The sequence below is a fragment of the Felis catus genome, chromosome B4 (genome assembly GCF_018350175.1).
Source record: "Felis catus isolate Fca126 chromosome B4, F.catus_Fca126_mat1.0, whole genome shotgun sequence".
In the NCBI taxonomy this organism is placed as follows: domain Eukaryota; kingdom Metazoa; phylum Chordata; class Mammalia; order Carnivora; family Felidae; genus Felis; species Felis catus.
Genome location: NC_058374.1, coordinates 5,587,345 through 5,613,921, shown reverse-complemented (window position 1 = coordinate 5,613,921; position 26,577 = coordinate 5,587,345). Strand labels below are relative to the sequence as shown.

At 46.4% G+C, this 26,577-nt stretch overlaps 1 protein-coding gene and 1 long non-coding RNA gene across 12 annotated transcripts in view; one reads left to right on the top strand and one right to left on the bottom strand.

Moving 5' to 3' along the window:
• The window catches only part of FBH1 (F-box DNA helicase 1), a 217,617-nt gene that overhangs the window by 169,788 nt on the left and 21,252 nt on the right, over positions 1-26,577 (bottom strand). For all 11 annotated transcript variants that reach the window (XM_045060833.1, XM_023256302.2, XM_023256304.2 and 8 more), the window contains 13 exons: positions 25,663-25,755; positions 25,234-25,328; positions 23,338-23,506; positions 22,399-22,621; positions 21,536-21,623; positions 21,365-21,451; positions 20,531-20,667; positions 18,433-18,532; positions 18,220-18,341; positions 16,130-16,205; positions 15,344-15,541; positions 14,715-14,840; positions 13,081-13,187 (listed from right to left, as the gene is read on the bottom strand). In XM_045060833.1, coding sequence (XP_044916768.1) covers positions 13,081-13,187; positions 14,715-14,840; positions 15,344-15,541; positions 16,130-16,205; positions 18,220-18,341; positions 18,433-18,532; positions 20,531-20,667; positions 21,365-21,451; positions 21,536-21,623; positions 22,399-22,621; positions 23,338-23,506; positions 25,234-25,328; positions 25,663-25,755 — 1,621 coding nt within the window. The remainder of the gene's footprint in view (positions 1-13,080; positions 13,188-14,714; positions 14,841-15,343; positions 15,542-16,129; positions 16,206-18,219; positions 18,342-18,432; positions 18,533-20,530; positions 20,668-21,364; positions 21,452-21,535; positions 21,624-22,398; positions 22,622-23,337; positions 23,507-25,233; positions 25,329-25,662; positions 25,756-26,577) is intronic.
• Positions 1,776-5,159, top strand: LOC109501291. The gene is made up of 2 exons (XR_002159236.3): positions 1,776-1,923; positions 4,729-5,159. It is a non-coding gene; the product is annotated as an uncharacterized LOC109501291 (long non-coding RNA).

The window sequence follows — 26,577 nt, the reverse complement described above, 5'->3', positions numbered from 1 at the left end:
CTGCAAACTCCAATAGCTACACAACTGGAAACACTCTTTAGACACAGCCAAGTCCTTGCATGAGAAATGCACTGCCCGCCCCGATTTCCCTCAGTTTTTCTGCTTTTCCCCCACCTGCAAGGCTGTCTCCAAGACAGAGCACTGAAAGCAGTTCAGCTGAAGCACTGAAACAAGTTCAGATTCTTGTTAAAATGACCAGGTTAAAAAAAAAAAAAAAGTTTAATGGGCAAACATGTAAAACTCTTGGCTATAATGACACTGCAGGACTGTTTCTGGATTTTATGTCCTGCTGACCTGTCCCAGAATCATTAAACATTATTTGTATATTTGCTTTTCAACCCAGGTAAGCTGAAACAGAGGACCTTAAAAGATGTGCCCGCATCGACTTGGGACATTCCATCTTCCCAAGCTTTTGGCCGTGCTAGTGAGCGAATACTGAAGCTCTGTAAGCCTCAGTTTCTCCCCGTATAAAATGCAGGTAACAGAGCACCTGCGTCACTCGGCCGTCATGAAGGAGGAATACTAACATATACTAAGTGGTCAGAGCCTGGCACACCGCCAACACCCAAATCAAGCACGAATCCCCTCCTACACGAGATGCCCCAAGAGCAGGGACCAATGTCTGGTCTGCTGTGTCCCCAGAGGAATTTAACACAGTTGTGGCATACTAGCGAGACCACAAGTATCTGCTGCCCAAGTAATTAGGATCCCGTATTTTCTGGATTACAACGGGCTACTGATCTAATTTTTGCAAAATCTATATCCAGGAGTTTGATTTATTTGGTTTTCTGTCTTGCAGGATCTGTCTGCCTGCTACAGAAAAGAAGATAACAAACACTCACGTTCCCACCAATAACTGAGGGGCAACAAAACCAGGAAAGCCTTTCAAAATAAAACGATAGATTTTGCTGAAATCCCCTTTGCCTGTCATCTCTAGTCCACTCCCCAGAGACAACCAGCTTCGTGAATGGGCCGTGCATCCTTTTCGATCCATTCTAAAATGGCTTTGAGTTTATATATGCGTCCAAGAACATTACATGTTATCTTAGAGTTATTTAATACTTTGAGTTTGCTTCTCATCTAATCCATTTCTTTCAAGTGCCACACAGGATTTAATCAAATCATTCTTCCACATCTTATGTAGCCATTCTGTCTGTATGGATACTCAGGTTGTTTTCAAATTATTGCCCAAGATGCAGGATTGAATACACTTGGACATGCCTTCCCACCATACGTGCAAGTTTCTTTTTACAAGCACTTTGCTCACGATCCCCACCGAGAAACCCACTTAGCATTACACTTCTGTACACACATACACGCGTAGATAAAAGACTGAAATAATAGTTCCACGAAACTGTATTTAACCTTATGTGCAGTGTAGTCTTTCTCTCCTGGATTTCATTCCACCTCACCCTTTTTTAAAAGCTTATCATAGCCCACAAAGTTAGTCTCCTAAATCATGAACGCACTGCCGGCTGCACTCTGGAAAGCACCGCTCCAAACAGTGGCTCTCACTTTGGTCTTGGGACCCCTTGACACTAGTAAACATTAAGGGCTCCAAAGATTTGTTGACGTGAGTTATATCCTTTAAGATTCACAACGTTGTAAATTTAGACTAAGAAACTTTATAATGTTTATTCTTCCTAAAAATAACAAACCTATCTCCTGGTAACACGTTTTTATGAAAAACAACTGTATTTTCAGAAAAGAAAAAAAAAAGCTTAGGAGAGTAGCATTGTTTTACGCATTTGCAAATCTCTTTAACGTCTGGCTTAATGGAAGACAACTGCTTCTGCATTCCATCTGTGGTGATGTCACATCGTGTGGAGAACTCCCAGGAGACAAAGGGGGAGGGCTTCCCAGCATCTTACAAACAGCACAGAGTTTATGCCTGAACCAGCAGCCAGTGGGTTAACGGGCCTGGTAAGTGCAGCTGTGACTTTTTACCCAGGCCTTTTCATTTTCACCTGCCCTTGTAGTTCTAGACTCTCCTTCTTCCCGCAGGCGGGTTTGAGGTTTGCTCCTCGAATACATCCCTTCCTTGCGGCTGGCTTCATGTCCCAGTCTCCGCTGCACACTGGGCAGATGAACTTGGGTTCGGCTTCAGATCTGGCGAGCCAGCTGGGAGCTCTTTGCTGGTGGTTCGTTGGCCCCCAGCCAGTAGCGGAGGCCAGAGATGGGTCCAGGCAGCTGCCTGGGCTCTCTGCCCAAGGGTCCCTCCCCGGGGCCCGTCCTGACTGGGTGCAGCCAACCTCCCGTGCTTAATTTAAATCTCGTGGCAAGGCAACAGTTTAGGGGTTCGATTTCGACAGACATCTCTTTAGCGAGTACTTCGTATCAGATGGCACATGAGCTCATTTCTTCCTCCCATTTGGTCTGGCTCTTAGATTTCTTCCTCCCCTTCAGCTGTCTCTGAATAGGGAGGCTGGGTTCTCTCAGCCTCCCTTTCTTAAGAAAAAAGGCGGGTGAGGAAGCAATTTGGTTCAGTCAGTGGAACTCAGACTTTCAGGAAGAACCAGAAACTAGGAAACTATTTTGTTCCATTCATGAAGCCCTGACTTCTGGGAGGAACCAACACTCACCAAGCCACTCTGGGCTTCATTTCATTTGTGTGTTGCTATAGCTTTGGTATCTTTGAATGAGACCTGCTATGTTCTACTTGGAAAATGGGACGTAACCATTTGATTCCCCCACCCGCAGCCCTTTGGGCTGCCTTCTCCAAAACTGGGCAATCATTTTTTGCAACACTGCTTGGCCACAATATTCATTAGACTCTGGAGAAAAACGACCAATTAACAAATCCAAACGACAATTATATAATACCATCTTGTAATTAGGTTTGTAAAAGGGAGATATCTGGAAGTTGGGCCTTTAAGATGTTTGCATCTTGTTCGTGTATTTATATGTGTGTCCATGTATGTTGTAAATGTGAGCTACTTTCTCTACCTCTGCATGGTATTGCTAAAATTAATTTGTAAAAGAGCTCTACTTAATTTGTTTAAAGGCATTTGTAAAAATGAGGCATTCTAAAACTCAGAAAGACAGAAACTAACCCAAGTGTTTTTTAAAAAAATGTTTTTTTTTATAATGTTTATTTCTGACACAGAGACAGAGCATGAGAGGGGCAGAGACAGAGAGGGAGACACAGAGTCCGAAGCAGGCTCCAGGCTCCAAGCTGTCAGCACAGAGCCTGACGTGGAGCTCGATATCACAAACTGTGAGATCATAACCTGAGCCGAAGTCAGTCACTTAACCGACTAGCCACCAGGTGCCCCAAAGTTCACATGATCTTTGGGGAATTATTCGGAATTAAAGCTAATTTAAAGTTGCTGGTTTACTGGAAATAATAGGGGAAACAATTCTGTAAAGCTGCAGAAGGTCCGTGAGAAAGGAATCTGGAAAGGAACTTTGCACATGGTCAGGACTAAGACTGTGGAGAACTAGTATGTAAAAAGTCTGGAGACGCTCAGTCGGTTAAGTGTCTGCCTCTTGCTTTCGGCTCAGGTCATGATCTCACGGTTCCTGGGTTCGAGCCCTGCCCACTGGGCTCTGTGCTGACAGCGTAGAGCTGCTTGGGATTTGCTCTCTTCTCTCTCTCTGCCCCTCCTTGCCTGCACTCACTCTGTCTCTCAAAATAAATATATAAACATTTAAAATCTTAAAAAAAGTCTACTAGGGAGTGATCAACACCTGGGAAAGAGAAGAGAGCCTAAGAGTGCAAGATCAGACAGAAGTTGAGCAGCGGTACAGTAACAAACCTCATAGCGGATTCTCTGAGGAGTTCTAGAAGTTGGATTACCCTTCAGAATATCCTAAACTAAGGTCATTGGTTGTGACCAGTGGGGTCGAGGGCATGCCCTTGGCAAGGCGGCTGTCTTCAGTCAGGGCAATCCCTGCTGGCGGCTGAGGGCTGAGGGCAGCCTTCCTACAGCTGAGAGTCCTTTGTTTCTGATGGAGACTTTGAACTAACAGGACAACTGCATCCAGACAGATTCTTGCTTGGAACATTGCTGGTTCTCTGTTTGCTCTTCCAGATTTAAGGCTGTGACTTACAGAAATTTGGTAAAATATTCCTTTGTAAACAAATATGAAACATTTATATCTTTCTCCCAACCTGATCCCTCCAGGGTTCAGAAACTCTCAGTGACTATTTTTTTTTTCCTCAGTGACTATTCTTATTTTCATGGCAATGTATTTATTTACATAAGTTCAGTAAGAAACTGATCTCCTTACGACAGAATGCAATTAGAAACACTGGTTATATTACTAAAGCTTTGACCGGAATGTCACATTTAAGGGACACATGCATAGACTCAGATATGCCCAGACAGCTTTAAGGAATTAAGGGTGACTTCATGGAGCCACTGAAACCCCTTAGAAAACTCAGTCTGATAGCCTGCTTACAGGGTTCCTGGCAGGTGCAGGAAACTCAAGATATTTTGGAGACCTCAAAGAGAGGAACTCACCCAAATCTGCAGGTGTTCCAGGCAAAGTCTGATGGCAAGTATCTGGCTTGTCTTTTGAGCCTCAAAAGGCTGTTGAAAGTTCAATCTGAAATTCCTTATGAAAAGTTCCAGCAAAGCAGATTTAAAAAAAGACCAATCACTATTCCTGCTATGCTTACGTAAACAATTAGGCCAAGTTTGTCAAATGTGGACTTATTTTACAAGCAAAGTAGTCTTAAACTGCGAAACTACGGGACTCATCACTCTCTTACCGAATCCACAGGCCCCACCTACCCACTGTCAGCAAGGACAACATCCAAAAGAAACCCACTTGCAACAGCAGCCGGCCTCTGACAGACCCGAACCTACCTCAGGAGGACTGGTCTGAAGCTACCCAGCTACAAGGCTCCCATAAGGCTCAGATGAAATAAGACCAAATATGGTACAAGAACGAATAATCAAGGAACAAAACTCTTGCTAATGCAGGATGTTGGGTTTCAACATGGAACTAAAGAATACGCCTACACAAGAGCAGGTTTCCATTCCTCTAACCGGGATCTTTGCCCCATTTCAGTAGGAAGTAAGAAGACGGGTCATCTTCCCAATTCCCTCAAGAGTGAAGAATGATCAAAAGACAGTGGGGATTGAAACCCAGAACAGAAGGGTTAGCGGGACTACTGAGAGAGCAGTGACCTCTAACCCCACCCCCACCCCTTTCTCATTTGCCTTTCAATTCTGGGACTTCCTTCCCTCTCACCTCCTTCCAGCAGGTGGCCTGAGGCTTGCTCTCCCATCTCCCGTATGGCAGCCTCTGGAAAAAACCCTCTCCCCACATCCGGCAGACGAACTTGGGTTTGGTCCATGTCTAGCATCTATTATCTATTGGAAGGAGACGGGAGGTCCCCAGCACGTGCTCTCTCAAGACACTGCTGAGCGGCAGGGGGCACTGGGTGCGCCCACATCCCATCATTCTAGCCAATACCTTGAAAGGTCAAACGTTTTCTCCCTTACCAGTCTGATTATTTTTGTTTGCGTTTCCTGGACCATGGCAGAGATTGCTTTTTTTTTTTTTAAATCTGTTCATGGCCACCGGGGTTCCCTTTCTGTGAACTTCTCGTTTATATCTTGTGCCTATATGACTACTCGGCTGCCAGTTTCTGACAAACCTGTAGTTGTTCATGACCTCTGTCAGCCCTACTTCCTGCTGTTGCATAAGCTCCAGGAGGCCAGAGACCCAAGTGGCTCCCAGCCAGGCTCTTAGAACAGCAGCTCACTCGGCATTGCCAAACGGACAAAAGAAGCGTCCCCCGCCATCCTGTGGCAGTCTTTCATGTGAAGCAGCGGCTCGCACAGTGAAGGGCACCGGCCGGGATCACACTGCCCAGGCTTACAGCCCAGCCCCTCCACTGGCTACCTGTGTGTCTCTGAGCAAACTACTTAACTACTCTGTGCCTCCATTTCCGTATCTGGAAAATGGCAGAATGAGCATCTCAAAGGATGTTTTTTAAAGGTTCGTGAAATGTTGGCTATTATTTTATCACACTGAAGTTTTACCTTTTGATGTAATCATAAATAGCTATTTTTTGACTTCCTATTTCTATGTCAAGCTTACTAAGAAAACCCTCCTCACCTAAGATATTTTTCTAACATTTCTAAAATTTTTCTTTTTTTTTTATCAGACAGATAGAAGTATATTTTTTCCTTTACTAAAATTTTTTTCTTACATTTAGATCTTTAATCCAGTTGGAATTTATTATGAGGACATAAAGAATTTAACTTGACTCCATATGGAAAGCCAACTGCCCCAACACTGCTGGCTGACTAGAACATTCTTTCCCTATCCATCTGCAATCCCTGTTTGTTTTTTTACGTTTTTTTTAATGTTTACTTATTTTTGAGAGAGAGAGACAAAGAGTGAGCAGGAAAGGGGCAGAGAGAGAGAGAGAGAGAGAGAGAGAAAGAGAGAGAGAGAGAGACATGAATCCAAAGCAGGCTTCAGGCTCTGAGCTGTCAGCACAGAGCCCAACACGGGGCTTGAACTCACGGACCACGAGATCACAACTTGAGCCAAAGTCAGATGCTTAACCAACTGAGCCACCAAATGGCCCCTTACCAATTTTTTTTTAAGTTGACTTATTTTTGAGAGAGAGAGAACCCAAGCAGGCCCGTGCTGTCTGCACAGAGCCAGAGATGGGGCTCAACTCCACGAACAATGAGATCATGACCTGATACGGAAATCAAGAGTTGGACATTCAACCAATGGAGTCCCCCAGGTGCGCCTGTAATCCCTAGCTATTACATATGATGTTCCCACACATCCACATGACTTTCTGGGGACTCCCACTGACCTCTCTCTTCTGGCACCAACACCAGACTGCTTAAATCTTTATACTTAGAATATCCATCCACAAGTCCCCACACCAGTTCTTCCTAAGTTGGCTATTTTGGGGCTATCACTCTTCCATATGAATTTTAGAATCAGTTTATCAAATTCTAACAGGATTAAGTCCTATTGGGCACTGAGCATACCCCTTAGGGAGAAATTCCATTTCCAATCCATAAATAGGATCATTTTTTTTTAATACAATTTATTGTCAAGTTAGTTAACATACAGTGTACGTAGTGTGCTCTTGGCTTCAGGAGTAGATTCCCATGATTCATCACTTACATACAACAGTGGTCATCCCAACAAGTGCCCGCCTCAAAACAAACACACAAAAAAACATAAATAGGATCTTTAAGATGCAGAGGGACCCCACTGGGCAAAAGAGTCATTTCAAGGTCCAGCAATTGCTAAAAGCTAAAAAAATAAAACCAACTTTTAAAATCCCAAACAAGACAAAGAAATCTTTCCATATAGATGATTAGTTTGTCACGGGCGCACCGAGAGGCACAGTGCTATAGCGGGATAGAGACAAATGTCCATCTGGCCCGAACCGGGATTCCATGGCACACGTACATGAGGCCGACTCCTCAACTCCCCAGATCTTGCTGGTGGATCTAAAACTGCCTAAAAGCTTCCCTCTGAGACCATAAATTCCACGAGACCGTGGAGTGCATTACTCACTTTGTTACCCCTACCCCTCTGCACATAACAGAAGCTCCATACATCTAGTCTGTCATCAAAGTGAACAAGTGAATCAAACCACCTGGGGCACCTGTCTGGTTCAGTCAGTAAAGCATCCAACTCTTGACCTCAGGGCTCTGTGTTCAAGCCCCACACTGGGAACAGAACCTACTTTAAAAAACAAAAAGCTGACTCCCCTCTTCAGTGACATCTTGGGTCTCCAAGGCTTCCACAGGCATGGAGACCAGGGGCTGCTGGGAAGCACCGCCACCGGAGGAGCTGCCAAGGGCTTACACCAAACCGTGTCAAGGGCCGACAACAGGACTACGGCCAGCTGTTGAGAACTATCCCAAGGAGGAAAAGCAAAATCCAACCCCATGGCTTCCTCTGAACCCCCGGCCTTCAGGAACCCAAAGGCACGGGACACCACTGCCTACACATCCCTCCCTTAAGCGATGCCAGGCTGTTTCGGTTCTAGATGCACTGGCGCCTGGCCGGCAGTCAGGTCCTCGGGTTACAAAGGGCCGAGCGAACATATATCCCTCACCAAGGACTTCCCGAGGGCGGTCCTGTCACCGTCCTCACTGCACAGGTGAGGCATGGGAGTTGAGAAATGAGGTCACTTACGCAGAAGATCAGAGAGCTGGACCACAGCAGATGTGGGGCCCAGGGCCGGTGGTCTTCCGGCAGCAGTCAGAGGTCCCTCCTAGGAGGTGGCGATACAGAGCTACACGACAAGCACGTGACGACAGCAGCACTTCAGTCGTGTAAAAAGCACGCCAAGTACCGCTGACCGAGCGAGTGCGTCCCTGCCCCGACCACCGTGCCTCTCCTCTAACGCTGGCTCTCCCCTCGACGCCTCCCTCCTGGAGCTCCGCGTCTCTGAGGGCCCCCGTGCCTCCCCTCCAATACAGCCCCCCTCGGGCCACGTGGCGCTCCTCTAACCTCTCCTCCGAGGCACCGTGATTGCTGCGGGGCCAGGTTTACGGATTAGGAAACAGAAGCACATAGCGTACGTGACGCGCCCACCTAGTGCCCTGGCGGGAGAGCTGGGATGTGCACTGAGGCGGTCTGACCTGGGGCTGTGGACTCAGGCCCGGCCTCACAGCAGGAAGGACGCTGCTTCCACCCAGCAGACGAGCACTGAGCACCAACTCCGTGCCACGCACCATTCTGAGCACGTGCCTGTGCGGCTTGGAGTAAGCATCACGGGGCCGGGGGGCTGACAGTGGTCCCTGAGCGGCCAGCCCAGCTGCACGACGCCTCATTCAATGAGGCGATGACTCCCTTCACTTCCTCAAGAGTTAAAGAAACAAAGGAACAAAAAAGCCTTCTGGTGATCAGCTAGATTTCCCAAGGGGGGCAGAGGAAAAGGAGGGTTCGAAGGACCACAATGGCCTCCCAGCCCAGGCAGCAGGAAACAGCGGCTCACTTCTGTTCTAAAGCCTCCGCAGGCAGGACTCTACTGTTCACGTGTTCTCATAGTCTATCAACTATCGCCCTGCTTCCCCACAGCCTTCCTCTCTGAGCAGAGGGTGGATGTAGCCACTTCCAAAGAGGATGTCCCCAAACAAAGTCCTAAGTTGTGACAAAAGGCAGAAGTATTTCCTCTCATGCAAGGGCCCTCAAACTCCAATATCTGTTCACACAGACAGGCCATATTTCCGGGGTTTCCTCAGAGCAGTTCTGCGAGCAACAGATGTCCTCCAACCCAGTCTCAGTAAAGACGGAAGTATTTCTCTAGACTCCGTATCCTTCTCCTCAGGGGGGAAAACTCATGTTCTCCATAAAATGTATGCCATAACCAACAGATAAGCTTCCCGTTAGCTTTAAAAAGCCTTCTGACTCTTGTTCGTAACTGGTGGACTGTAAGGGCTACAGCCACTGTGAAGAATTTGGCAGGATCTACAAAAATCTCACGTCTGTTTACTCTTTACATAGAAACTGAGATTCTAGAACGTATTCCCCAAGATGCACTGGTAAAACAGAAAATGACTTGTGCCTAGGATTATGCCTTGTGGTATTAATATTCAAAGCAAAAGACTGGAAGGAACTCGGTAGCCATCAGTCAGGGGCTGTATCAGTCACGACACACTGACCCAGGGACTACTACTCAGCTGTCTCAAGGGATGAGAGAGAGTTTCATGAACTAGTAAGAATGAGTGATCTCCGCGCACATTTCTCAGTGACAAAGCGAAGTTCAGAACATTAGATAGAGGATGTTACCTTTCAAGAAAAAAAGAGAATAGAAAAATTTATACATATTTGCTGATACTTGCAAAAAGAAACACCAAAGGATAAATAAAAAATGAATTTTAAAAAATAGCGATGGGGTGCCTGAGTGGTTTGGTTGGTTGAGTGTCTGGCTCTTGGGTTCAAGGTCCAAATTGGGCTCTATGCTGACTGTGTAGAGGCTGCTTGGGATTCTCTCTCTCCCCCTCTCTCTCTGCTCCTCCCCTGCTTGTGCTCGGTCTCTCTCAGAATAAACTTTAAAACAAATTTTAAAAGTAATAATAATAAATAATAGCTATAATGATGGAAGGAGAGATTCTGATGGGGACAAAGACAGAATGAGACTTTTACACTTTTTACAGAGTTTGCCTTTGAAAACTAAGTGTTTCACATATTCAAAAAAAAAAAACAAATCAAAAAGAAGCAAAGCAATCCTTGTAGAGACAGTAAGCAAACAGAGGTTATCTAATTGTAATTAAATTGCTGGATCTAACCACAGAGGAAAATGGACTTCCTTCAAGTGCCCTCAGAACATGGTAACAGCACATCTTTAGTGGGATTTGGAGAAAGAGAGCTCTTAGAAAATCTTAAATTCCATTCAGTATTCTGTTAATAATAATACTAGTATCGTTTTACAACTTTTATATACAGTAGAATGGCGTAAATAACCAATAAATACTGTTATGAACCAAGATCCATACAAGCACACAAGAAAGCAAATCTAGCATGTGGAACATTCTGTAGGACAAGTGGCTCAGAGACAGAAGCATTAAAGAAAGGAGGGGTCTTAGATTGTTCTGAATTATGAAACTTAAGAGACTTCACAACAAAAGCTTAATGTGGACTCTGATTTGAACAAACCAACTCAAAAAAGGCATTTTTGAGACAATCACAAAAGTATGATTATGGACTGGGTGGCAGAGGCCACATGGAATTGCTATAAATTTTACAAGTTATGCCAATAGCAGTGTAATTATGAAAAAAATTCCATTTTTAGAGACATACTCTAAATACATATACATATGATTTGTATATGGTAATTTTAGAGGTACATACTCCAAATATGTGTATGTATGATTTGAATATGGTAACTCAATTCATTATTTTCTTGACTTTTGAATATCTCAGATTTTTCATAAGTTAAAAAAAATCCCATTTAATACATGTGAAATATCACCACTCTATAACACTTCCACTAAAAGTTACCAATGTGACAATTTGCTTTTGTTCTAAATCCAGCCACCAGGGCAGCTATTTCTAGGAGAAAACTACACCATAGGTTCTAAAAAAAATACTTATGATCAAAATTTACACAAAAACTCATGTAACAGGTAGAGATTATTTGCACATAAAAATTATTACAGTTAACCCCTGAGCAACTCTGAAATGCATGGGTTTACTTATACCTGCATTTTATATAGTATTGTGCCGTAAATGTTATTTTCCCTTCCTTACAATTTTCATTTAACTTACTTTATCTTAAGAAAATCATGTATTGGGGGCGGCGCCTGGGTGGCTCAGTCGGTTAAGTGTCCAACTTCAGCTCAGGTCATGACCTCACAGTTTGGGAGTTCAAGCCCCACATTGGGCTCTGTGCTGACAGCTCAGAGCTTGGAGCCTGCTTCAGATTCTGTGTCTCCCTCTCTCTCTGCACCCCACTCCCCAACTCATGCTCTGTCTCTCTCTCTCTCTCTAAAATAAATAAACACTTAAAAAAAAAGTTTTGGGGGAGTCTAAAGCTATACACAGATTTTCAATGGTGTGGGGTATGGGGCGGGCGGGGTGCTCGGTGCCCTTAACCCCAGTGTTGTTCAGCATCCAATGTGTTTCTACTTCCTCCCCGGGTACTGGTTTAGACATCAAGAAAAGCCACACTTATCTGTAAACCATGGGGCCAAATCCAGCCCAGTGCCTGCTGTAAATAAAGTTTTATTGGGACACGGCCACATCATTCACTACTGAACTGCCTGTGGCTGCTCTCATGCTCTGACAGCAGAGTAGAGCAGATTAAACAGAGATCCTATGGCCTCAAAGCCTGAACTATTTACTGTCTGGCCCTTCACAGAAAAAGTGTGCGAAGGTCTGCTCCAGGTCATCTCTGGAAACCAATCAGGATGCCACCAAAAAAAAAGGGCTCTTGCTCTGAGCTCCGACACGTGAGCGGGTCACACAGGGTGAGACCCGGGTGAGGCAACGCCACGTGGGGAACATGCAGCTGACTTCAAATTCCAGATGCATTCTGAGGGCCAAATGGGCCCAAGGGGCTCCGAGGAAAAAGGACAAGGAGGCATGAAAGACAAAAGTACTATGAAAATGCAAAGCGATCAGTCTTATGCAAGAAGCTTTAGCTGTTGTCATGGGTCAGAGTATGGATCTGCAAAGTTTCAAGCTGGAAGGCTCTCAGACCATCTCCCTAAAGTATGTGAAGAGAAATCCTACGTGTTGTCTTGTTTACCATCTGTCTCTTCACCTAGAAATCGGGCTCTGGGAGGGCAGCAATCCCCTTGCCCACCACCCCACCCCCGGTGCCTAGAAATGGGCATCTCTGAACATCAGGGTTCTGTGTTTCCACCACTTAACAACGCAAGGACTTTGACCACCATTTACTGAAAACTGACTACCCCTCCACACCTCTGCCCGCCCCGAGGTTCAAAGCCGTTGGTGGCAATGCTTAGATTCTACAGCTGCAAATATTCTCACCGCCCTGAGAGAGCATGAAATACAGCGCTTGGACTAACTCATCCTGCTCTATAAAATCCTTTCCGTTCTGGAGAGCGCGAAGAAGGAAAGAGTATTTATAAGCTGACACCTGAAACTTAAGCGTAAAAATTAAGTATCCTTGGTTCAGGGAAAGATGGACTACTACTCAAAGTAGTGACTTAGAGCTCAAATTTCTGGTGTAGTTTCCAAACAGGGTTGAAAAGATGAAATGGTTTATGTTCCGACCTGTGAAAGGCAGCAAAGAGTCAGAAATCAAGAAGGTGGGAAGCAGGTTGGTCCGTAAGGGGTGAAGACTGAGCACAGACCTTTTCTGGCATCTCAGCCCCACCCCTCCCTGGGAGGGGGGAGGTGCCTGAATATTCATGCTCCCCTGCTGAGGACATATTCCTTCCAAGCCTGCCAGGGAAGGGGAAGAAGGAAGTGCAGACACAGAAAACACTCTTGCTGGTGTTTTCCCAAGAGCCACGAGCCCCTGTGCGCTGGAGCAAGAGGAGCCCTTCTCTTCCCGCTCAGGAGCCTGTTCCAAAGGCCTTCACAGGCCACAGACTGACCCCTCGTTCAAACCCATAAACTGTGAATGTCGTTAAGTTAACTTGTGCTACTGGTTCCTCTTACCCCAGCTAAAGTCAAGATGTTCTCCAAGGACTTGGTCATGATGAGACGCTTCTTGGCACGAGTTACTGCAACATACAGTAAATTCCATTCATCCTCAGAAAACGACTCTGAAGAAAATAAAGGGAAGAAGTGGATCAACTCAAAAGCCTGCTTACGACAATGTACGTCTTCATGTAAATGTTTACCACCCCTCCATGCTCCCCCACTAAGAAAAACCGCTCAAGACTGGCTGGCCGTATACACAAAATTTTCCTACAAATACCACCTCCAAAAACAAACAAAGACCTAAAAGACTTGTGGCACGAAACGCCAAGTTTTAATTTGTGCGGCTGCTGGTACATCCCAGGATCCTGCTCACTAGTTACCCAACACCCGTGCTGGGCCCGGTGCATGTTTTCATCCACTCTCCCAGTTCCCTTCATGACAGCCAGGTGGCACTGATGGGGGAAACTGAGGCTCGCAGAGTTCAAGTCACTTTGACACACAGGCCAAGGCTAATAAGCAAGTGCCCAGGAGCCGAACCCAATGCTACTTATCTCCAAAGCCCACATTCTTTCCTTTTCCTGACACCGTCCCTCTCCCTTACTCAGTCCAAGCTGGAAACGTCTTGGGCTGGCACCCGAAGAGCAGGGAAGAATCACACATTACAAGGCTTTCCCGCCTGCCTGAAGCCACTCCCCTCACATTCACAACAGCCAACACGATGCTGGGAGCTCGGTACTGAGCGGCTGAGGTGTCAGTACGTGTTAGGCTGTTACACTGTGTGCCTTAAATGGGTAGACTGTATAGTATGTGAATTACAACTCAATAAAGCTGTTATAGAAAAACCAAAAATACACATACGTGTTCAATGACCAGCAAGGGAAAAAAAAACAAACAAATAAAGAGTAGCATATTAAATAAACTCTTCTTCCCCAGTATCGAGCCACTCTTATCTCTCAAGGGCCCTTCCTTGCCTCCTTCTGCTCTAATTTATCTTCAACACCACGTCTTTCTATAACCTAACGAATATATTCATGGCAGATAAGGAGTTTCTAGTATTTTTCTATTTGCACCCCACCGATGTACCCTATGCCCCAGATTCAGAGTTCACAGTTAATGAAGCGTTTGTTTGCAGAAAAACTTCACACGGTTTAATTCTACGATTCAAAACCATAATAACTGCACTGATGCTCAAAGCATAACAAATAGCCTTGAGTACAAATTTATATAAAAAGACGACACAAATTGCTTACTTTTTCACCTTTTAGGATTTCCTAGCCTCTTTAAGAAAAAGGGGATTTAATTTTAAAAAACAACACTTGGGTGAGCAGGTCACCTGTGTATGTTAAAGCTTAAATGAGGCTGGGCGTCGGGTATGCGGTGGTGAAAATCCCAGAGCTGAGAGCTGGTATAGGCAGAACAGGCCGGCCATGGGCACAGCCATCCCGCCAGCAGCCCTGGGGGGTGGGCCAAAGATAGGCTTTTCGAAAAACACAGTACAACAATAAAAAACCACAGAACTAGAGCTGTTTTTCTTCTAGAAGGATCCTGCCCAGAGCCCATACCAGACAACAGAAAGCAGGCCATCCAGAGGAGGTGCCCGGCCCCCCCTTCCCCCTCCCCACCCCCCCCCCCACGCACAGGCTCCTCACCGACTCTGAAGTGGGGCAGCTGTGCGAGGTTGTGCCTGGCGCAAGGCACTTTCACAAAATCGTCCAAAACGTGCACAGTGTCAAACTCCAAGCCTTTGGCTTTGTGTACAGTGCCCAAAATGTACTCTGGAACAAACAGAGAGTGTACGATTAGATGGGGGCCTGGCAGGGGAAGGACTGAGACGGGAAAGGAAAAGCGTGCTCTCGCTGCTTTACTCCTAAAACCAACGTTCCCTCACCCGTATGTTGCTCTGCAGGGAAAGAGGAAACAACAGTCGGGGGGGAAAAAAAAGAGAGAGAAATAAAATGGGGTGATGTAGCAAATTCACTGCAGGCGAGCCAGTCCATCAGAATCACACCCCCGGGCCCACGGGGACCTGCCCACCCCCAGTCTGCCGGCGAAGGGCCAGAGGCCCACGGGAGCGCTGGGCAGCCAGCCCGGGCTCACACACGGGGCTGAGTGCAGACACAACCCAAGCGCAGGGCCCCCAGCAAACAGCCCCTCTGCTCCCTTCCTCCCAGGAGGGGCCGGGAGCACAACACCCTCGTGGCCACACGGGATTCCATGCAGGAAGTCGACCACCCGACCCTCGTCCCGCCAGGACGAGAAGAGGCCGTGCCCTCCTCACCTGCGAAGTCCAGGTCTTCTATGTGACACTTCTCTATCCTCTCCACCAGTTCTGGAATCCTGATGTTATACTTCTCAACGACTGCAATCTTGGCCTCCAGCTCCTTATCCTCAGCCGCGGTCACATACCTCTTGAAGCCACTGAAGCCCTCCTTGTGCACCCATCTTCTAATAAACTTGTCTTTAATAACGAGGTTCTCTGAGGAGAACACGCACTCGGGTTAACACGACGGGGTCGCACTAGGCTGCGGCATCATAAGCAAACGTCTCGAAGCTGCGAGATCCGGGTTCTAGTCCCGACCGCATCACTAACCTGCTGTGTGACCCGGGGCAAGTCAAAAAGGACCTGTGCTCTAGCCTCTCTGTCTCCAAACCGAGGCTCAAGAGCCCTACCCTTGGCGTCCTTACCTACTTCACAGGGATGTGAAAAAGCGCAGGACGGGAAAGAAATGCGCTCCAGAGTGTTAGAAAGGATCGTGCGGGGCCCATGCAGAGGTCTCGGCGGGTAAAGGTGCCAGGCACACAGAAAGATGGTGAGGGAAGACGGCCTGGGGGACCAATATTAGGCAGAAATTCAGACTCCTGAGAGAAGGGTCTGGAAAGAGCTCTCTGCACCTCTGGAAATTGGAGGCCTCAGGCATCCCGCTCTGGGTAGGAACAGAGCCACGCCTGCTCCATCCTTCTCCAGGGGAAACAAGAGTGCTGACTCAGAACACGCCCAGCCTTCTCCCGTCCCTTGTCACTAGAGCGCTTTGGTCCACTACACCACTGCCAGGAGGGTACTCACGTTTCTTCCGTTCTTCCTCCGGCTGAAGAAGGATCCAAATATCAATGATTCTGTCCAATCCAAATGATTTAATCCCCTGAAAAAGTTTTGTGGTGGGATTTTTGGTTTTTTTGTTGTTCTCCGTGTGAGTTTGTTACTGTCATTGCTTTAACAAAACAAAGTAAAGCAAACGTAGAGATGGGATTTGGGGGTGAGAGGTTTTCTTGGGAACGGATCCCAAGCTGCACCCCAAAGCACACAGACAGAATGCGGGAACCTTCATCAGGCACAGAAGCAATGGGTTGTCATGCAGCCTGAACACTCAGGATTATCAAATGCTAAGTTCCGGCTGCCACTTCTAACTCTTCCGATGTTTAAAAAAAAAAGAGGGGGCAAGAACCTGCTGCACGTTGCTTTCTTGTCAAAAAGGGGCAATTTAAATTGTCTACCTTCTAGGGGTGCCTCGGTGGCTCAGTCAGTTAAGCATCCGACTTTAGCTCAGGTCATGATCTCCTGGTTTGTGAGTTCAAGCTCCGCGTTGGGCTCTGACAGCTCGGAGCCTGGGGGCTGCTTTGGATTCTGTGTCTCCCTCTCTCTCTGCCCCTTCCCTGCTCATGCGTGCTCGCTCACTCTCTCTCTTTCTCTCAAAAATAAACATACATTAAAAAAAATTTAAAATAAAAAAATAAATCATCTATCTTCTAGGGACAGGAACATGGCTGTAATGAAAGATACAATGACGCCTGAATACAAAGTGTGGAGTATGAATATTTACCCCCTCTCTTTGGAGGAAAGAGCTACACTAGAGAATGTCTGCAGGCCCAACCTGTTGCATGTTGTAAAAGGTTAGCTCCTGCAGGAGAGGGGCTGATCATATCGTAGTGTACCCCATTCTACCTAGCAGCACAAGCTCAGCACTGCCGGGGTACCCCAGCAGAGAAGAGAGCCACAACCAAGGCGCCACACTCCAAGGATGTGCCATCATTTTGGGAAGGGACACATAAGCCATTAACATAAAACAGAGACCAAAATAAGACAGTACGTGTTATAGTTGGAAGGCCGATGTGGTCAAAGGTGCTGACACACGCTTCAGACAGCTTGGGGGCACGACAGAGGGACAAGAGCCGCTTACTGTCTACCATGCCCAGCATGGGCAACACTCCAGAAGTGCTATTTTCTTACAATAACAAAAATGCGTGAATTACACTATAACCACTAGATGAGATACTGTAGTCACTCACGTAGCAACAAGATAGAAAAGGAGCTTACGTGCGGAGTAAAAAAATGCACGTTTTTATGTACACTATAATTGCAATATGTAGAAATGCGTGTCTATAAAGACAAAGACATATGTAGCAAATTGAGAAGTAGTATCTGAAACACTGAGATTAAGGGTGATTTTTTTCCCCTTTAGCTTCTAAAAGTTCTGTAACTTGGCTATATAATCTTTATCAATAAAAAAGAAAACTGAACATCTTTTGATTACGATTCACTGACTATTTAGTGAGGACCTACACATAGTAGGCCCTCAAAAACACTTTTTCATAAAAGGAGCGAATGTCTTTTAGTCAGCTGACTTTGCCTCCAAGAGTTAAAAATGTCGCACACGTGTCACTTAATCCTAACTTCCCCATGAAACAGGTAAAGGAAAGGCATTGTTTTTGTCTCAGAGATGGAGAGAACGAGGCACACAGAAATTGTGACTTGCCAGAAGCCACGCAAAGTTAGTGACAGAACCAGAGCTAGAACCCAGGTGTTCACACTGTCTACACTGAAGCCCGCCAGCGCTCCCCAGCTGTGTTGGCAGCTCACTCGTTCTCGGGCTAATGAACAAAACACACACACTCGCAGGTAGCCAGCTGGCGGCCTCATTTGCACAGCCAAGATGAGAAGGGCGTTCATTTTTCAAGAAGTGGAAGGAAAGGTCCTCAGTCATCACTGAGTCTTTATAGGAACATCCGGCTCACATAATCAGAACAGCCAGGGGCAAAGACTTTGGTCCCGGTGCAGGCAGTGCCCCAAACTTGCATAATAATCCTAATTAAGTTGACGGTTTTCATCGGCTATGTCTGTTTCTGAGCATGAAGCAGTCAACAGAAATTTACTCTTACCCCAATCAAATGTATCCTGGCAGGCACTTCTCCTTCGGTCACCCGCACGGCCTCATCAAACACATTGGCATTGGTCCGGGACAACAGGGCCACCTGCCCCTTTGTGTCACCTCTAATGCCACCTTTTGGGAGAGAGTACAAACTGTGGCAAATCCAAATAAACAGGAAAACTAATTTTTGTAGCAAATAAACAGAGAGTAACTGAAGGCTTACTCTGATGGTTTCCTCCGACCAAAGTCTTTTTCCTTACTCGCTTGCAGACATCCAAGATAGTAGCTCCCACATAAGCTATTTCTACACCAAATCTAAAACTCTGCGGGAAAACGACAAAACAAAAGGAGTCAACAACCCCTCCCTGAAGTACGTTAGCATGTTTCTATCACCACCGAGTCCCGGCCTTGCCAAACCCAACTGGTCACCCCCGACACCCTACATGGAAAGGGGATGGGCCGATTCCCCACGGTAAGCCCACTAGGACTGAATGGAAGAATCTTACCACCAAACCATCGCTGACCTGACTTCAAGCTTTCAGAATTGCATTTTTCCATCTCGAACCTTCAGGCTACCTATTTTTCTTTATTCCTTACCCCCAAATCCACACCTGGGAAATTCTCCCACCACGGGCTCTGTACTATTTTTCCCACCACGGCTACCAGCTCCACTCAGCTCAGCAACCCGAGCTTCCTGCTTCACCCCCTGGGTCTCTCCCTCCTGCTGCCAAGCGAGTCTCTATGCCTCTGACACATGACTCTTGCCCCGCACACTTTCATCGGGACACACCCCGGCCACAGACACGGAAGAGCAGCACATGAAGGAAAAGGTGATGCATGCACTTTCAACATCCCTCACAGCCTTGATTCCCTTTATTCCCCAAGACCAGTGGAAAACTTTTAAGCAAATCTACCCTTCCTTCCAAATCAAATCTAATGAAAACGTGTACACTACACAAAAGATGGAGGCGGAGGGGGGGGGGGCTTCTCCCCTTGCCTCAGAGACTCCCTAACATTAATTTAAAACTACGGCCCCACGCGGCCGGCCATCAGTAGTAGCTTCCCTTCTGGAGCATTCCCTGCACCTCCCTGCCTCCGCACACGGCAGAACAATTCCCCACCCTTCAAAACCTGGCCCCATACCCAACACTTCTTTGATCACTGCAGCTAGAAAGCCACCACTTGTCTCCAAACTCCTGTATTTATGTATGTATTGCCCTCTTCCAGGCATTTATGATTTAAACACACTACTATGTGCTTCGGTGAACGTCCAGAATGCTGTCGAAGGAAAACACGAGACTTTGAACAAATAATACTTGGCTGCTGCAGAACCATTCGGCGTGAGCCGTGCCCCAAAATCTAAAAATAAAATACCCGTGAGTCCATATGGATGTAAACGACTGAATAACTAAGTGGGAGGAGAAGATAAAAATCTTCTTTCCAGAAGAAATCTAGACAGGTACTGGAAAAGGGAGGATCATTCCAGCTTTTTCAGAACACCAAGGACGCCACCAGTTGTCAGGCTGGCGGTGGCAGACAGACGTTTTCCAAAATTTTCCTTTCACTTGAAAGCAGGGGTTTTCTCTTTGGCAACAAACGTTTGTCAGCTGTTTTCCTTGAAGTCACAGCCCCCTCCGTTCATTTTTGAGAAAACGCCAAACACCCAAGTCTGTCAGCCGCTCTCTCGAGTCGCAGCGGCGCTACACACGACAGCACGCCGCTGAGCTCACAACCCGCTCACAACCGCGCCCGTGCGTCAGGGCGGCGCCGTGCGTCAGACGCGGCGGCAGGCACGCTCGGGCGTGACGACAGGGCGGCCGTGCGTCAGGGCGGCGCGGCGCGTCAGACGCGGCCGGCAGGCACGCTCGGGCGTGCAGACGCACCCTCCTCGCCCTCTGCGCTTCGTCACGCAGAACACTGGGGACGTACCCAAGGGCCAGCGGCCAGTCACGTCTGCTGCGTCACCAGGGCACTCCCGAGCGAACCGCTCGTTTGCTTTACTCCGAGTGCGTCACAGGGAAGAATACGAAGACTGCCAGCACCATTTGGTGCCACCCCCTCGATTCACGGGAAGGCGCCGGCAGTGCGAGTGAGAACACGGAGACAGAGGCGCGTAACTTAGGCAAACAGTGTGGACTCCGCAGGCCCCCTGAGCAGCACACGGCACCACGGCGGAGAAGCGAGGATTTGCTACACACCCTGCGCCCGACGGGAAACCCTGCGCGGTGCCTGGCGCACGGTAACCGGCGGAAAACGAGGCTGGGGAAGCGTCATGCTCGCTTATACGGTTCCGGGGACTCGGAAGCAGAGAGAGCGCTTACCTGTGTGAGATAGAAGACGTGCGTGTGAGGGACTGTAAACAGAGCATTGACCGCACCGCGGAAGGTATAGATCTGTTGATGTGGGTCCCCTACAAAGATTTTCCCACAGGGCTGAGACAGAACTATGTTCATGATAGCTGCAACCAATAAGAGGCACGGTAAGAGAGCTGAAGGATGCCAACTCACAGAGCAAAAAGAAACCATATTTACCACAGAAAAAGATGAAAATGCTTTATGAAACTAAGCCAGGGCACTCTGGACAACAGAGTTGTCTCTCCCTGCGGGATACGCAGGCAATGCAAAGAAACAACTGTATCATGGACAAGAGAAACCGTTTCTAATCCTAGGAATGCAGATTATTTTTAGTCCCGGATAAGTGATGGAGTCTAAGAAACCACATTGGCAAATAAAAAAAATGAGACAAATTGCCTTCTCTATGATTATAACCCAAAGCTCAGAAAGGACCTACAAAGTCACACTGTTTTCTATCAGCCACTTGAAAACCACACAACGCAAACTTTCCACTCTGAGCTGACTGGCGTGCCCACTCAGCTAGGCTAGGACCCGATCGCCTGATGACCTAGGCTTAGTCAACGTTTTAAGAATAACCAAAGCAAAACATTTACAGGAAAATAAATTTGCTCTCAGTGGGGGGAAGGACAAGTGCTGGAACCCAGAGTCAAATAATGAGGGATTTCCGCATGACTAAATTATCATTTGCTCCTCTTCTTTATGACAAATGAGAATAATCAACTTATTTCACATGTCCTCTTACATAATCGTGATGTTGTTTCTATGTGTTTGAGACTACTGATGTCCTGAATAGTTTATCACCTGGGGTACAGTCCTGGGCCTCATCCACAAAGATGGCGTCAAAAGAGGCAAGCAGAGGCTTGCTCAGCTGCCAGAGTTTCAAATAGCCTAAAAGAAGGGAGTAGCAGGAGTCAGAACCCGTAAGTGGAACAGTCACATTTAACAGATGTGGAGATCTGGGAACTGGCATACCATCGTGAGTCATTTGGTACGCCTCTTCTTTGCATTCCCCCAGCTTCCGCATGTTGTCCCAGAGTCGGCTTGCTTCAAGGACACCGTTCTAGAAAGCAAGTGATAGGGCAAGTCACGGTTTAAGACCCTCGAAAAGACACCTCCTGAAATCACTTTCATTCCCATATACAGAGGTCAGAGCAAAGGCACCATCACAGCACGGTGAGCGGCAGTCACCTAACCTCCCTCTGGCTCCACGACAGCCTTTGGACAATGTCAAGTGCAGAGATGAGTAAGAAGCTGGGAGGCCATACCAAGCCCAGTGACAGAACATCGCTCAAAGAGCACAAGATCTGCGGGGTTGGGGGGGGGGGGCATAAAGAGCACAAGATCTGATGAACCAGAAAAAGCTGGACTAACTCTCTAGATTTATGACTGACCACTAAACCATGTAAAGAATGGCTAATAATTAAAAAGACAATAAAAATGAGAAAAGTGATTCCCGATCTGTAGGTTCTACATTCAGCAGACCCACTCACTACAAGCTCTTATAAACCCTGGGAGGATGCCACTACAGCAGAGGGATCTGCCGCCACAGCAGAACCATGACAAAGACCTGGTCCGGGCTCCCGTGTCCCTGTGTCTGGGTGGGTATAAACCTCATCTGTCAAATAAAGAGGACCAGTGTGAAGATAAGTCTGTGAGTGCGCTTCACAGAAGACACCGCACACCTCATGGCTATCGAGGCAGGCCTGCAGTCTGACCCTCCACCTGGACTCCCTGCCAGCAGGTTCAAAGAAACGGAAGATAAGCAGAACACTGGATCATGTCAGCTCTGCTCATTTGTCCTAGACCCGTAATATGAAAAACAGTTAGATACTCACCAGCTTTTCACTCTGTTCAACCATGACTCTCTGTCCTTGGCTGTTCTTACACCAGATAGGCACGTGATCAATCGTCAGCTCTTCGTCAGCCGAGGCAAAGAAGTTTTCTAAAGTCTTACACACGAGCTTGGCCCTTATGAATCCACCTTTCCCTTCAGCAAGGACAGAATTGACCATGAAAGGGGTCAACTTGAAGAGATTCAATTTCTTCTTTAATTGGTACCTGGAATGCATACCCCAGATAAACAGTATTTGACTTTACTGGTAACATGGGATTTAGTGTCTCTCCACTACCCCAACCCCCTTCTCTACAGTGACACCACCTGGCCACCTGGAGTGTCACATATACATGAGGGGTAAAAGAAAAAAAAAAAGTTAGAGAAGTTTAACAAGGTCCATGTAGGATTTGAAATGGCTTCACCAGGCTGTCAAAAATTCTCACATAATAACCAGAAAGAGGGAGTGGCTCAAGGCAGACACTATTACTCCATGGTGTGGACCAGACTCCAAGAGGTCTGGGGGGACACTCGAAGCTCCCTGAAGCCTTCACGTCTGATGGTATGCTAGTTCAGAGGCCCCCAGGAGGCCTGGGCGGAGTGCACTTCAGCTGAGATGTCCCCCCTCCCTCAGCCAAGGGAAACATGTCAGTCAGGATGGTGAAAGTCTGTACTTCAGACGAGTCATTTTGACTTTCTGTGCCTCAGCTCCAGAAGAAGGAGGATGCTCACCTCAGTAAGACATTAGTATTTGCAAACGATATATTTTTACAGGGTAAAAGTAGAAATCACTAAATATCTTTGTATTTCCTGCCTTTGAATGGAGAGAAAAGCATTAAATTTTCTTAGTGCTGTTGTATACAAGTTCATATGTAACCATGATGATCACAATGGGAAAAACAGGAATTAGACACAACAATGATGGTGGCGACGCCATGCTCACTTCCGCCCGACGTGTCCATAGGCCATGGAATGAAAGGTTTTGCAGATGACATTGCTGGGGAAGACTAGCTCGGCCTGCTTTGCGATGCTCTTGTTGAATGTCACATACAGAAACCTGCTCTCAGACCACTTCTCAGCATACTTGACCAGGGTAGAGGTCTTCCCGGTGCCTGGGGAAGCCAAGAGGAAAGGAGGTGACCCTCTGACCAGGAAAAACTGTTCCAAAGGATGTCCTAATCAAGTCTTATCTATGCTTACCTTGCCTCTTGCCTGACACCAGACAGTGACAAAGTTTCTCAATACTGGTAAAAACTAAAAATGGTGCAGTGCAAAGAGGAGTGGATTCTAAGCCAGATTGACCTGGGCTGGGATCATGGCTCTGGCAGGTTCTAGCCGAGCACCTGACCTCACTGACCATCACTTTGCTCCTCAGCCATGTGTGGGCAACACTGACTATGTAGGGTCTGGCAGGATAAAGATAACCATCAAAGATAATCCCAGCCGAGAAGTTCACTAAGAGTAGCTATTGCTGGCGTAGGCATCAGTAATGCGTCAATAGCAAGAGCACGCAAGAGAGATTCAAGGATGCTTCTGGCCCATTCTGAGCTCTCTGGTGTGCCCTGCCTCTCCACCGTTCACTCAGTTATTCAGTTACCATTCACTTGACAAGTACCTATGAGCACCTACTACATGATCAGCTGTATGCTAAACACTGGGAGTATGTTAAAAAAAAAAAAAAAAAACATAAAGCAAGGTTCCTGTATTATAATCTTGTTGGGAATACAATACTAACACAGTTGAAACAATTAGAACAAAATGAAAGTATGACAACTCAGTAGACCAAAAAAGAATATGAGTTTGGAAACAAAAAAATCTCACCTATAAAAGAAAAAAAGAGTAATTCTTTCCCTACCTAACAGGGCTACTGTGAAGATTAATGACACAGTGTGGAAGTATTTATAAAATGTCTGTGTTGGCTATACTTCTTATATAATCAGGTACCAAATAGTTAATACACATGATCAGTTGCTATAAGAGTTCAGAGATCACGTAGGACTCAAATGGCTAAAGAAGGCTCCATCAGGAAGAAACGAAAATGACAGAGTCAAACACAGCAAAGAAGGGGGTGGGGGGGAGCGAAGGGGAGGGGAAAAAAGCATGTTCTGAGGAAGAAACAGATCCAGCTTTGAATTCTACCTCCTCCACTTCTTTATTTAACCTGGGGCAAGTCATTTTAATTTTTCTGAGCTTCAAATCCTTATCTATAAAACACAGATAACTAACCAGCCTTATGGAACATTGTTAGGATTCAGCACAGTGCCAGGCATTTGATGAATGGTTGCTGTTGTTTATAGTAGGATATTTAGGCAGAAAAGCAGCAGGAAGGAATCTCAGGTAGAGAAAACAATATGGGCGAAGGTTCAGACAAAAGAATAACCAAGTACTTTAGGAGACTGTAAGTACAATTAATTGACTGAGGCAAGAAAATGACAGACAGCGTATTTAGGAATGTAGGTTAGAATCAAATAGTCAGGGAAGCTCTTAGACTTTGCCCTACAGAAATCAGGGAGCTACTGACACAGGACCTGCCGCTCCATGAGCCATCAGTGACCGAGCATATACAATGACAAATGACGAGCTGGGTCAATCCTGGTGGTATCTATCCCACAAACTAATTCCTATGAACTATTTGTCCAACCTAGAACTCCAGTGTGGATGCTCCCTGGATTAAAAAAAAAAAAAGGCAAGCATTCCCTAACAGCTGCTTCTAAAAGTATTTAATTGTGGGAGTTGGATAAGAGAACGAGGGAAGAAATTCTGGCAGGTAACAGGGAAGGGGGCGTGGGGATAAGAGGCATGAACCTGACTGTAGTCCACGACTGGCGAGCTCCCTTACCTGCAAATGCCATAATCTTTACCACCTGGAGGGGTTCCATCTTGTGGTTCAGAATCAGCTGTTGTTCCTGTGTGAGCTGGATGGTTGTTTTCTTGCTATAATCATTACAGAAATTAGAAAAATAGAAAGGAATTTAAAAGACCAGGTGATGGACCGTCACAAAGCAAACAGGCAAATCGGAGAAACAAAATTAACCAAACAAAAGGCCTTCCCCTTGGGGTGATAAAAATGCTCCAAAGCTTGCTTATGATGTTGGTTGCACACTCAGTAAATTTACTGAAAGTCACTGAATTGTACAATTAAAACGGGTGAGTTTTATGTAATGTAAATTATACCTCAAGGAAGCTGTTAAGACAATCCCCTCTCCTCCTTAAGAAAGAATCGAGACTAGAAGACAACACACACACACACACATCCCTATACACGTACCCTGGCCAAACCGATGGTTCCTCTTTAACTTCTGCGGCCTGAGTACAGGAATTCTCCTGAAGATACAGGCAATAGAAAATGTTGTAGTGAATCCTAATAGGGAAAAAGCAGATTTAGAGATTTTCAAATTAAGTCACAATCTGTATCTTGTTTTCCACAGATGTATTTAGATTCCTTACCATTTCTCAAAAGAAATACCTACCACCATTTTATGGAAATAAAAATAAAAACTAAAAATAAAACACTTTAAATATACCTAGAACTGACCAAAACACTCGGAAAGCACAGCTCGGGAAAGATGCCTGGCTCCAGTGTGTAATGGCAAAGGAGAGAGACCAGGACATGTTCTTTGGGGAACAAGTCACTAGCTATGACCCTAAGAGACAACACAAAAGCAGTAAGAACCAGCTGAAAACAAATGTAAATTCTACTCCCAGCAGTGAAATTCTTGTTCAGAATCAATTTAACATCATCTTATCTTTCTGAGACTCCTTTGCTCTGCTCTCTGCTTCTTGTAAGGTGATCACTGGTGGAGAAGCATGAAGAACATTCTATCTTTTAAGGGCCCAAAGGAAGGGTGCTACACAGATAACAAGATATGATTACCAACGACTGAAAACAAAACGGCCTCCAAGTCACCACGAGGGGCCAAAGATGACACAGGGCACCTGCTAGAGGCGACTCCAAAGTCTATGTTCACACCGACCCCAGACTTCGCTCCCTCCATCACCAGCTGCCCACATTTAGTGCACCGCTCCCTGCGCCCAGAGTGAGAAGTGATCTCCAAGCAACAAACCCCTTTAATAACATGACACGTCAGTCTCCAGTATTATTATCTCCCAGGTAAAGCAGGACGAAATACAGAAACACAACAAAATTCAACACATCACACCCTCCATCCCTTATCTCTGTCCT